The sequence below is a fragment of the Bubalus bubalis genome, chromosome 14 (assembly GCF_019923935.1).
Source record: "Bubalus bubalis isolate 160015118507 breed Murrah chromosome 14, NDDB_SH_1, whole genome shotgun sequence".
NCBI classification, from domain to species: Eukaryota; Metazoa; Chordata; class Mammalia; order Artiodactyla; family Bovidae; genus Bubalus; species Bubalus bubalis.
The window spans coordinates 19,557,852-19,570,362 of record NC_059170.1 but is presented as its reverse complement, the minus strand read 5'-3'; the positions used below and the strand labels follow the sequence as shown (position 1 = coordinate 19,570,362).

At 40.9% G+C, this 12,511-nt stretch overlaps 1 protein-coding gene and 1 pseudogene across 16 annotated transcripts in view; one reads left to right on the top strand and one right to left on the bottom strand.

Moving 5' to 3' along the window:
* The window catches only part of NCOA6 (nuclear receptor coactivator 6), a 96,450-nt gene that overhangs the window by 38,318 nt on the left and 45,621 nt on the right, over positions 1-12,511 (bottom strand). For all 16 annotated transcript variants that reach the window (XM_044927720.2, XM_044927716.2, XM_025263600.3 and 13 more), the window contains one exon: positions 3,854-3,976. In XM_044927720.2, the coding sequence (XP_044783655.2) occupies positions 3,854-3,976 (123 nt within the window). Of the gene's footprint in view, positions 1-3,853; positions 3,977-12,511 lie in introns of those variants that run through there.
* Positions 8,600-9,485, top strand: LOC102410343 (annotated as a pseudogene).

Genomic DNA, 12,511 nt, shown 5'->3' with positions numbered 1-12,511 from the left:
CAGAAGTATTGGACTTCTGAATCTGAGGACTCATGTCTTTCATCAATTCTGGAAAAATTTCAGCCATTCTCTTACTATTGTCACTCCTCAATTTCCTTATCTTCCTCTGGAACTCTTTTCAGGGATATATATTAAGCTTTTTCATTTTATCCTTCACTTCTCTTGACCTCTTTCATATTCCCATCTATTTATTTATTGTCTGTTGCATTCTGGGTAAGTTTTTCAAATTCACCTTCCAATTCAGCTGTCTCTAATTGGCTGAATAAGTTATTCACTTAAATAATTTTAAAATTTCTGTAGATTCTATTTTTCCCCTAAATTCTCTTTGTGTTTTGATAGTGTCTTGTTCTCTTCTTAGAATTTTCATTATTTTAAACATGCTGATATTCGTATTACCTAGAATTCTGGAAAGAGGGTCTAATCTTAAATTTTATAAATTCAGAGAATAAGCTCATTTATAACTGGCAGTTTAAGTATGAGAAATCTGCAATGGTTTGGGGTGAGAGCTTCAGTGGTTATTACCACTTTAGAACCACTTACTAACAGCTTTGCTGTTCCTGGGTCATTTCAATGACACATGTCCAACATGTATGAGGATAGAGAAGGCAATTCTATAACCACCCTTTCCCGCACTCAACTAGAGCCCAGACCAAGAGAGACAAGTTTTGCCTTCGGCCTCCTGTGCCAGAAAGTGAAACTTTTTCTTATTTACCTTTTACTGAAACTACTGGCTTCATGAAGGATTCTGAATTCTAACTTCCTTCTTTAGACCCAAGGCAAGGCCTCGTATTTTATCCCTCTTGGCCACTAAAACTCAAATCCCTTGGCTCCTGCAGCATCTCCTCAGGTGTTCTGCTGCTGCTGTTAAGTCGCATCAGTCGTGTCCGACCCTGTGTGACCCTATAGACGGCAGCCCATCAGGCTCCTCTGTCCCTGGGATTCTCCAGGCAAGAACACTGGAGTGGGTTGCCATTTCCTTCTCCCTTCACGTGTTCACTGTTATTTAAATGTTCTTCTTTGTTCTTGCCCTGAGGATTTTTCCATATTGTCTTACAAGCTCATCTGTGCCTTAAATGTTCTATTTAATTTTCAGATGTTCTGTAGCTGAGATAGGGCAGTTAGGCAAATGTTTACCTGTTAAAAATGGATTTGTTTCTTTGGAACCCCACCCCACTTTCCAAAGACGGTAATCGGATAGTAAGAAAGTTCTTAGGAAATAAAAAGAAATAGGTTTTCTTAGTCTACAATCAGCTTCCTATCCCCAGAAATGCTTAAGCACATGCTGGCTAACATGCTCAGGAGGGATACTGTAGAATACATTCTAGCACTATGTGGGAAGCATGACTAGAATCATGCTTCACAACTGGGGGCAATGTTGTCCCCTAAGGGATATCTGGAAAGGTCTGGAGATAGTTTGTTGGAACAACTAGGAGGAAGGTGTGATGGTGCTACTGGCCCCTGATAGGCAGAGGCCAGGGATGCTGCTGAACATCCTACAAGGCACAGGACAGCTCCCCATAGGAAAGAATTGTCGATTCAAAACATCAATAATGACACATGACTAAATGACTACTATGGTACCTCACTAATCTTGGGATTCTATGAAGCTATGAAAAAAAAACTGGCTATGGATTTTGTTTTCATTTCAAAAGACTCCTGCTTATCAGTCAAGTTTCTGTTGCCAATGCAAAGAGAATAAAGTAGTGTTAAGAATAATTTAGTCTAAGACATTCTAGATACACAATTCTAAAATTATTTATTATAGTTTTAAAGGTTAGTTAAGGTCTCTTTCCCTAGAAAAATTTGTTTAGTTTAACTAAATATTAAATTTTGTTTGCATCCACTGTCCCAACGGAAAACAGAGAAAAAACATTCTTATTTTAAGTATACTTGGCAGTAAAAAAAGATATCTAGGTGTTAAAATATTACTGTGACTACAGATCATTACTAATTGATTATTCTTGAAGCTTTATATTTTGCCACAGTGTCCTTCATTAAACACCAATCTAATTTCAACCTAAAGATTTTAAGTTTCCTATATTGATAACGAACTACATACATCACTAAAATTTACACTCACTTTTCAGAGATACTTAGTGAATATGCCTGCTGTTTGCCAGATACTAGGAGAGCCTGCAATTAGTGTGCTGATATTGGCTTAATGGAGTGTTAACATTTTAAGGTTGGAAGGGATCTGTAATATTGTTTCTTAGACATAAATATGTTTACAGGTAACTAAGGCCAGTAACTATTATAAAGACATCTGACCAGAAGTTGAGATTAGAACCCAGATTTCCTGAGTCTCATCCTAGGTCTGATCTTTCTTGCACTAACTATATGCAACTTGGCTATACTCTGCTCACTCTTCTGGCTCTTCAATAGAGGCAACAGTGTTACCTATAATCTTTCATCAAGCTGCCTTAACACCAAATGCTCAGACGTCTTCAGAGAACTAAATTTAACTCCCTACTATAGGTTCCAGGTTGGGTATTTTCCATTTGCTATACAGTACTCCAAAACAGCCCAACAACACAGGTCCTGACACACAACAGGAACTCAGTGAAGGTCTGCTACACTGCTCAGGGCTCATCCATCTTCAAGCAAGAGCTCAAAAGATTATAGGGACTATTATCTCAGTGAAGAAACTGATGCATGGAGAGGTACAGTGACTCGCTTGAGGTAAACACTAAGTGGCAGTGCCAGCATAAAAACCTAGTTCCAATTCTCCATGGCCAAGTCTTCTGCTATAGTTCAGAAAAAAATGGCTTTATAAACTGAGCTTCTCTATTTTGCTGCATTTCTTCAAGAGCTACTGTGGTAGGCTGGAAGTGAATGATCGGGTATAATTTCACGTACTTAAATTCTCCTTCAATCACAGCAGCTGTGCTTTTCTGGCTTATTTGAATAAAAGTTCCTACAGCAGAAAAAGTCTGAAAGCTGCTGCTGCTAAGTCACTTTAGTCGTGTCCGACTCTGTGTGACCCCATAGACGGCAGCCCACCAGGCTCCCCCGTCCCTGGGATTCTCCAGGCAAGAGTACTGGAGTGGGTTGCCATTTCCTTCTCCAAAGCATGAAAGTGAAAAGTGAAAGTGAAGTTGCTCAGTTGGGTCCAACCCTCAGCGACCCCATGGACTGCAGCCTTCCAGGCTCCTCCGTCCATGGGATTCTCCAGGCAAGAGTGCTGGAGTGGGCTGCCACCGCCTTCTCTAGTGCAGTGAAAATAGCACTGGCCTGGGGAGTCAGATTTGCCCACTGCTACCTGACCATGGGCAAGCTGCTTCCTTTCTGTGAACTCCATAGTTTCCTCAGCTTAAAATGAGAGTACCAACTCAATTCTAACTTTCTGTGACTCACAGAGAGTTACAAAGGTAGCAAATAATTTGTAACTCTCTCAAATTCTAAATACATAAAAACACATACTCTCCCACATACTTCTACAGATTCCACCTAAGCCTGCACAAACTCCCGGATTCTCAGTCACAGAGAAAGGCGACTCTTTCTCTTTCATAACATAGAAGGCTATGTGATGCTATAAACACCCTGAGGATAGAAGATGTTTTATTCAGCTCTACTTGCAACACTTAGCATAGGTCCCATCATACAATGAGAACTCAATAAATGTTTCCTGCATGGCTCAGGGCTCATCTACCTTTAAGTATGAGCCCCAAACATCACAAAGACTATATATGCTCCATGCTCTGTGATTCTAGTCTCCTAAGAGTCTACATTCATGTCTTGTTTTCCTGAACCAATCAACAGAAATCTTGCAGGACTCAAATGATCATACATTAGCAAATAAAGCCAAAAAAAAGGAAACTAGCCAAATGTCATACAACTGAGTGGGAGATCTCACCTGGACCGCCTGCCATGGGAAATCCCGCTTCCATCCTAACTGAATTTCCAGCTCCCATGGGTCCATTCATTCTCACATCTTGGCTCCGGTTCTGAGCCAAAGCCAGGTTGATAGCACCTTCCCCTGAAAATGATAGTCAGGTTTAAAAGGAAATCATCAGAATAAGATGTAAATTTTGTTGGAAAACAGATATACAAGAGCTTTAGTTTTATGTGTTTTTAAAGAATTATGCTAAGTTTACCACCACAAAAAGGGTCAGTTCAATACTATACAGGCCTCTTTTCAACCTCACCTGAGCACGTTCACTTACATGAAGCACAAGAAGAACATAACTAATTCTCACAATACAGGAGATGGACAATCATTAATGATGTATGGCATCAGCAGAAGCTTGGAAGGCTGAATATTCATTTTCAATCAACTCATCTTATATGTGTGTAGGAAGAAAATATTCTCAGAAAGTCTCAAATCCTGGATTACTTTTTGAGAATTTATGATCAGAAATTAGAAATATGAGTAGGTCTAACACAGAAAGAACATACAATGGCATGGAGACACTGTGATATTTGTAAGTAAAATACCATTTTCCTTTCAATAACTGCAATATAAAGAGATATGCAGAGGAGAAACTCATGCAATGAAGAGTAGATACCCTGGCTACTAATCTACCTCTGAGATATGATAACAGCAACATTTGTATAGGGATTTTAATGCTTAAGAAACTGTATCTTATTTGAACCTCACAATAGCCTGGTTGGTAACTGCCGGGAGCCGCATAGGTAAGGACAGTAGACAGGTAATGTCACTAGAAGTGTTCCAATTGAGTAGACTCTAGTGAAGAGGAACTAAAAAGCCTCTTGATGAAAGTGAAAGTGGAGAGTGAAAAAGTTGGCTTAAAGCTCAACATTCAGAAAACGAAGATCATGGCATCCGGACCCACCACTTCATGGGAAATAGATGGGGAAACAGTGGAAACAGTGTCAGACTTTATTTTTCTGGGCTCCAAAATCACTGCAGATGGTGACTGCAGCCATGAAATTAAAAGACACTTACTCCTTGGAAGGAAAGTTATGACCAACCTAGATAGCATATTCAAAAGCAGAGACATTACTTTGCCAACAAAGGTTCGTCTAGTCAAGGCTATGGTTTTTCCTGTGGTCATATATGGATGTGAGAGTTGGACTGTGAAGAAGGCTGAGCGCTGAAGAATTGATGCTTTTGAACTGTGGTGTTGGAGAAGACTCTTGAGAGTCCCTTGGACTGCAAGGAGATCCAACCAGTCCATTCTGAAGGAGATCAGCCCTGGGATTTCTTTGGAAGGAATGATGCTAAAGCTGAAACTCCAGTACTTTGGCCACCTCATGGGAAGAGTTGACTCACTGGAAAAGACTGATGCTGGGAGAGATTGGGGGCAAGAGGAGAAGGGGACGACAGAGGATAAGATGGCTGGATGGCATCACTGACTCGATGGACGTGAGTCTGAGTGAACTCTGGGAGTTGGTGATGCACAGGGAGGCCTGGCGTGCTGCGATTCACGGGGTCGCAAAGAGTCAGACCCGACTGAGCGACTGATCTGATCTGATCTGAAAGTTAGAGGTAATTTATTTTATTTTTTAAAATATTAGAATGACATGATGAAATTTATTTTTTAGTAAATATCATGTACCTAGAAGAATGTATGAAACAAATTCAGTTCAAAGAATAATTACAATGCAAACCTCACATAACCAGTATTCACTTTAAGGAGCAGACTCCCTGTAAGCCCTTTGTGCTCCTTTAAGATCACATGCTTTTCCTTTCCCGCTGGAGTTAACTACTAAAGTTAGGGGCAATTTAAACCTCACTTAATAAAAAGACCTCTGAAACAAGTTTTGGGATGCTTCCTGAGCTTAAACCCAAATTTTGACTATTCTTACTCTGGTAGACAGCACCACCTTGTGGACAGAAAAAAGTATAGCTAGCCTGTGGTTGAGGATTTGAAAGGCTGCATTCACCGTGCTCCTTACTGTTTTAGGGCAAGATGACAAAGAATGAAGCCAATGAAGGTACAGCAGTTTCCTGTCTTGTCACGATATAGGTCAGCTAGATAAATAGATAAAATACGAACTATTGTGACCACGCAGATAGCTTGGTAATAGGGAACAAATATCCTAACAATAAGTGACCAATCGCCAGGGGCTATACAATGTTCTAAATTGCCTATGGGAGTTAGGAATAAAAGAGAAAAAGAATACAGATCTCGAGGGTTTCCACCAAAGGGAAAGAACTATTAACATACTAAATTTGTGAAGACGTTCTAGGTGGAAGAACTTTTGTTTTTGAAATGGACAACAGATCATAAAAGTGGCTTGTGGCTGTTACTAACAGCTCAGATGTGGTCCTTGCCAGTCTCTCTAATCTCAATTCAAACTAGTCTCTCTTTCAATAACAAGGACTCAGGCTCAGTGGCATTTTTTACTTTCTTAGGCACACAAACCCACTTTTCACCTTAAGGCCTTTGTACAAGTTGTTCTCTCTGCCTAGAGCAGTTCTCCTGCACTCCTCACATAAACCATCTTCTCAATCATCAGTTTAAGATTAAGTGTCACAAGCCCCAAAAGTCTTCTCCAATCATTTTTTCCAAGGTCAGGTCACCCTTATCAAAACATCTTGTTACTTCTTCAGAGCACATCCCATGTAGTTATTCATTCACTTATTTTCTTGGCTGCCTCTCCTTTATGGGCTTCTGAGGTAGCACTAGTGGTAAAGAATCTCGCTGCTGATGTAGGAATGCGCGAGACATGGGCTCGATCATTCGGTCGGGAAGATCCTCTGGAGTAGGAAATGGCAACCCGCTCTAGTATTCTTGCCTGGAAAATCCCATGGACAGAGGAGCCTACAGTCCATGGGGTCGCAAAAAGTCAGACATGACTGAGCACGTACACACACTCCCGTTATATCTGTTCTCCCAGGATAGTTATTAATAGTTATTCATAGTAACTCCATTTATTTTCATTTCCTAATTTAAATGATAAATTTTATGGCCACCTTAATTATATCCTTTAAACACTGAACAGTGCCTAGTGTACATAACAGGCACTCATTAGCTATTTACTGACTATATGATGAAAAGTCATCTTATCATAACCTTACAAAGAATCATAGGAGTTTTTCCATATGACAATTGCATTCCAGGAAAACCTCACGGTCCATAAAAATCTCACACTGAAAATAATAGGTTTCATGGGAGAAACACTGTTGAGGCAAACTCAAAACCCATGCGACTTTGTAACTAGAGCTCTAATGAAAACAAAAATTGGTGTAGGCAACACACCCGAACACTAGAGTGGAAATGCCTGGTTAAAACTCGGAGAGAATGCAGATGCAGTGGAGCTTTGAGCTGGTGGGGCTGCCCTCCATGTGGGCATGCTACTGCTAAGTCACTTCAGTCGTGTCCAACTCTGTGTGACCCCATAGACGTCAGCCCATGAGGCTCCCCTGTCCCTGGGATTCTCCAGGCAAGAACACTGGAGTGGGTTGCCATTTCCCTCTCCAATGCAGGAAAGTGAAAAGTGAGAGTGAAGTCGCTCAGTCGTGTCTGACTCTTAGCGACCCCATGGACTGCAGGCCACCAGGCTCCTTCGTCCATGGGATTTTCCAGGCAAGAGTACTGGAGTGGGTTGCCACTGCCGTCTCCAGGTGGGCATGGGAGGAAGTAAAGTTCACAAGCTGAGAGCCATGCAATGCTGAGGGCGTACTTCTGGGGAAGGTACATGAGTGTAACTTCTCATTCTCAATTTTCTGAAAAAAAGCTGAAAGGACTCCCAGCCATAAAGCAACAGATCAAACGGTTTATGGACAATTAACCTATTCCTACTATTCTAACTCCCTTTGCCCAGGAAAAAAAAATAATGTATGAATAAACACAATTTCCATACTATACTACTGTTATTTCCCTATTTGCAAGCTGCACATAAGTTAGTTGTTATCAAGGAAACACACATAGAAGGGAACACTACTGGCTCTCCAACCTGCTGACTGGGGTTGGAAGACTACGACCCATGGGCCAAATCAAGCCTGTTGCCTGTTCAGATAAATAAGTGTTACTGGAACACAGCCACATTCACTCATTTACATATTGCTTTGACTGTTTTTTGCACTATAGCAGCAGAGCTGAGTTGTCTTGACAGAGATCTCCTGGCCCACAGAGCCAAAAATTTTTACTCTTTGACCCTTTACGGACTCCTACTTTAAATCAGAATGAATTTACAGAGGAGTCACAAAATGTCCTCAAAAGAGATGTCTCCTCAACTCCCTGGCCAAAACTCAACAGAAGGGTACAAGGAGTGTTCTTCAATGGAGAAAAGACTGTGTGTCCTTGGGTGCTGTGTGTCCTTGGGTGTAGGACAGCCTGTCCCTCCAGCCCTGCAGCAGACACCACAATAGTGGCAATACCTTCTCTTATAACCTAAAAGGCATGAGCCCATCATCAGTTTCACAAAAGCAACAGCTGCTGCCACCACTTTCACTTCTGCCTGAATTCCCAGTGAATGTGGAAAGAGAAAAGGAGATCACCCGGGACATAGCTGTACTCCAAAAGTTAAAAAAAAAAAACTCTTTTCTGTAGTATGATAATCACTGCCACATGTAAATTTCATAATTTCTTATATGTTATCTATTTTGCTTCCATGCTGGTATTTCCATTTAAATTATGGCTACAGGAATAAACAGGAGTCTTAGTCTTTTGAAGACCTGTAGGAAATAGGAATGATTAAGAGAAGAAACTTGGGGTCACACAGACAGCGCATTCTGCCCTGCTCACCGAAGTTCTCAAGTAAGCTATGCGTCTGCCCTTTTGGCTTTCTGAACGTCACCAAGACGGTCGGCAAGAATAAGCGCCTTACGAAAGGAGGCAGAAAGGGAGCCAAGAAGAAAGTGGTTGACCCATTTTCTAAGAAAGATTGGTATGATGTGAAAGCACCAGCTATGTTCAATACAAGGAACAGTAGGAAAGCACTGACCACAAGAACTCAAGGAAACAAAATCACATCTGATGGCCTCAAGGGTTGTGTTTTTGAAATGAATCTTGCTGATCTGCAGAATGATGAAGCTGCCTTTAGACAATTCAGGCTAATTACAGAGGATGTTCAGGGCAAAACCTGCCTGAGATTTCCATGGTATGGCTCTTACCTGTGACAAAATGTGCTCAATGGTCAAAAAATGGCAGACCATGACTGAAGTGCACGTTGATATCAACGTGCTTCATCTGTTCTCGTGTGTGTTTTACTAAAAAATGCAACAATCAGATTAGGAAGACCTCTTATGCCCAGCACCAGCAGGTGTGCCAGATTCACAAGAAGATGATGGAAATCATGACCTGAGAGGTACAGACAAATGATTTGGAGGAGGATGTCAATAAATTGATTCCAGACAGCCCTGGAAAAGACAGAGAAAAAGCTCGCCAACCTATTTTTCCACTCCATGATGTCTTCGTTAGAAAAGTAAAAATGCTGAAGAAGCCCCAGTTTGAAGTGGGAAAACTCACGGAGCTACTTGGTGAAGGCAGTAGTTCTGGAAAAGCTGCTGGGATGAGACAGCTGCTAAAGCTGAACAAGCTAATGGATACAAGCCAACAGTCCAAGAACCTGTTTAAAATGCAGACTTTTAATGGTGACAAACAAAAGATCTTATTTGTGGTTTAAAAAAAAAGAGAAGAGTGAACACACTCTGCTCTTAGTGGAGAAAGGTGTTTCCTTTCTCCACTGGAAAACACTACCACAAAGCCCTTATAATTCAGGTAAATAGGTAACATAGACTATAAAATGTTTAGGGTTTTTAAGAGACTGCTTATATGTGTCTTATAAAAAAATGTATGTTGATGTGCTTATAAAACATAAACAACCTATATGGTGTTACTAACAATAGCTGTTTGACTTCTACACTTCCCAAAAGTTCATCCTATATTTAATAGATTGCAGTGAATTAATTTTACTTTTCTGAATCCTTTTGGACAATCAAAACAAACTGGTTATTGTTTAAGCCACTGGTCTCTTATTTATCAAATTATGGAATTCACCTCATTTCTCAATCAATCTCTTAACAATCTGTTTGTTGTTATTGCTCCTTCTGGGGCACAATAACCTATAATCTTAACTGCACAAAATGTGTCTCACTCCTAAACATAAAATGTTGACCTTTCAGTTACTGAGGTTTTGTGGAACTTTTGGGTCCTATGCAAGCACAGGGTCAGAAGTGCTTGGCTGACGAGGGCAAGAGAAGGCTGGAATCACTCACTGGTTGCCACCCTGTTTGCACCAACGCAGGAGGGGGAAAGAAGGTTTTAGTATGTTGGGCACCAAAAGACAGACGCTTCTGTGCTTCCTCATACTTGGGAGTTACCTCTCTCAGGTTTATCTCCCTCATCAAGGTCATGAGCTCCTTCTGAGTTCATAAAGGCAAAGCCCATATTTTGCTTATCATGTACTCCAAGAGCCAAAGCAAACTAGTGCTATTATATATGTGCTTCCTTTACTTTTATTCAGCATATGTTTATTAAAGAACTTAACATGCACAGGCAAGTAAAGATGTAACAGTGAGCAAAACAAGATACGGTTTCTGCCCCTACTGGAGCCTGGAGTCCATGGGGGAACAAAACAATCATCAAAATAACTGCTCTAGTCGAAGTGTAAGAAATGATCAGAGCTGAGGAAAACCAGACTTTTGCAAGAGCATGTGCAAAAAGATTCTGATTCAGTCAAGGAGTTCAGAAAACACATCCTTAAGATCTAAGCTGATACTTGAAGGCTGGGTATATAACTAATGGAAAAGGGAATGGTAGGGATATCCATACAGAGGAGACATCAATGCAAAAGACCTGTGACAGGAAGAAGAAATGTATATTCAAGGAACCAAAAGAATGCTGAAGAGGCTAGAACAGACAGCAAGGAGAGGGAGGAGAGCTGGACAAGATAAGACTAGATGAGAAATGTAAAGGTCAGACTATGCAAAGCCCAAGGTCACAATACAGAGTTTGGACATTATTCTGCAAATAATGGCCAGTCATAGCATGGTTTTAAGGTGTGTGTGTACCGTATTTTCATTTTTAAAAGATCATGCTGACAAAAACATCTGCAAATGAATACTACTACAAAAGGACTATTCAGGGCCTCTGTTAGATAAATAAAAAATAAATACTAAATCAGGCATATTGGGTGAAAGGAAGCAGATGAAATTAGGTATTTTTTTAAGGGTTTGTTTGTTTGTTTTTTAATGTGGACCATTTCTCAAGTCTTTATCGAATTTGTTACAATATTGTTTCTACTTGAAGTTTTGGCTTTTGGCCTCGAGGTATATGGGGTCTTAGCTTCCTGACCACGGATCAAACCTACACCCTCTGCATTGGAGGCAAAGTCTTTACCACTGGACTGCTAGGGAAGCCCTGAAATTAGATATTGTTTAAAAGACAAATCCGTCCTTGGTTAGGGTGCCAGTAAAACCAAAGTTGGACAGACTGATAGCCAAAATCAGTCTAAGGGAATGGAGTCTGAGGCTATGAATGCTGAAGCATCAGGACCCAACCAGAGCCTCAACTCCTTTTTATACTAAAGTGCTACAATGTGAAGCACAGGTGACACGAGTAACTTGTTGTTCAGTCGCTGTCATATTTGACTCTTTGTGACCCCATGAACTGCAGCACACCAGACTTCGCTGTCCTTCACTATCTGACTTTGCTCAAACTCATGTCCACTGAGTCATGATGCCATCCAACCATCTTATCCTTTGCCCCCCTCTTCTCCTTTTGCCTTCAAACTTTCCCAGCATCAGGACCCTTTCCAATCAGTTGGCTCTTCGCATCAGGTGGCCAGAGTATTAGAGCTTTAGCTTCAGCATCAGTCCTTCCAATGAATATTCAGGACTAACGTCCTTTAGGATTGGCTGGTTTGATCTCCTTGCTATCCAAGGGACTCTCAAGAGTCTTCTCCAGCACCACAGTTGAAAAGCATCAATTCTTCAGCACTCAGTCTTCTTTATGGACCAACTCTCACATCCATACATGACTACTGGAAAAACTATAGCTTTGACTAGACGGACCTTTGTTGGCAAAGTGATGTCTCTTTTAATACGCTGTCTAGGTCTGTCATAGCTTTCCTTCCAAGAAGCAAATATCTTAATTTTGTACCTGCAGTCACCATCCATGGTGATTCTGGAGCCCAAGAAAACACAATCTGTCACTGTTTCCACTTTTCCCCCAACTATTTGCCATGAAGTGATGGGACCAGATGCCATGATCTTAGTTTTTTCAGTGTTGAGTTTTAAGCCAGCTTTTTCACTCTTCTCTTTCACCTTCATCAAGAGGCTCTTTACTTCCTCTTAGCTTTCTGGCATTAGAGTGGTATCATCTGCATATCTGAGGTTGTTGATATTTCTCCCAGCAATCTCGATTTCAGTTTGAGCTTCATTCAGCTTGGCATTTTTCATGACGTACTCTGTATATAAGTCAAAAAAATAGGGTGACAATATATAGCCTCGAGGAATCGTCTTTCAATTTTGAACTGGTTTGTTGTTCCATGTCCGGTTCTGACTGTTGCTTCTTGACCTGCATATAGGTTTCTCAGGAGGCAGGTAAGGTGGTCTGGTATAATCTCATCTTTTTAAGGATTTTCCACAGTTTGTTGTTAT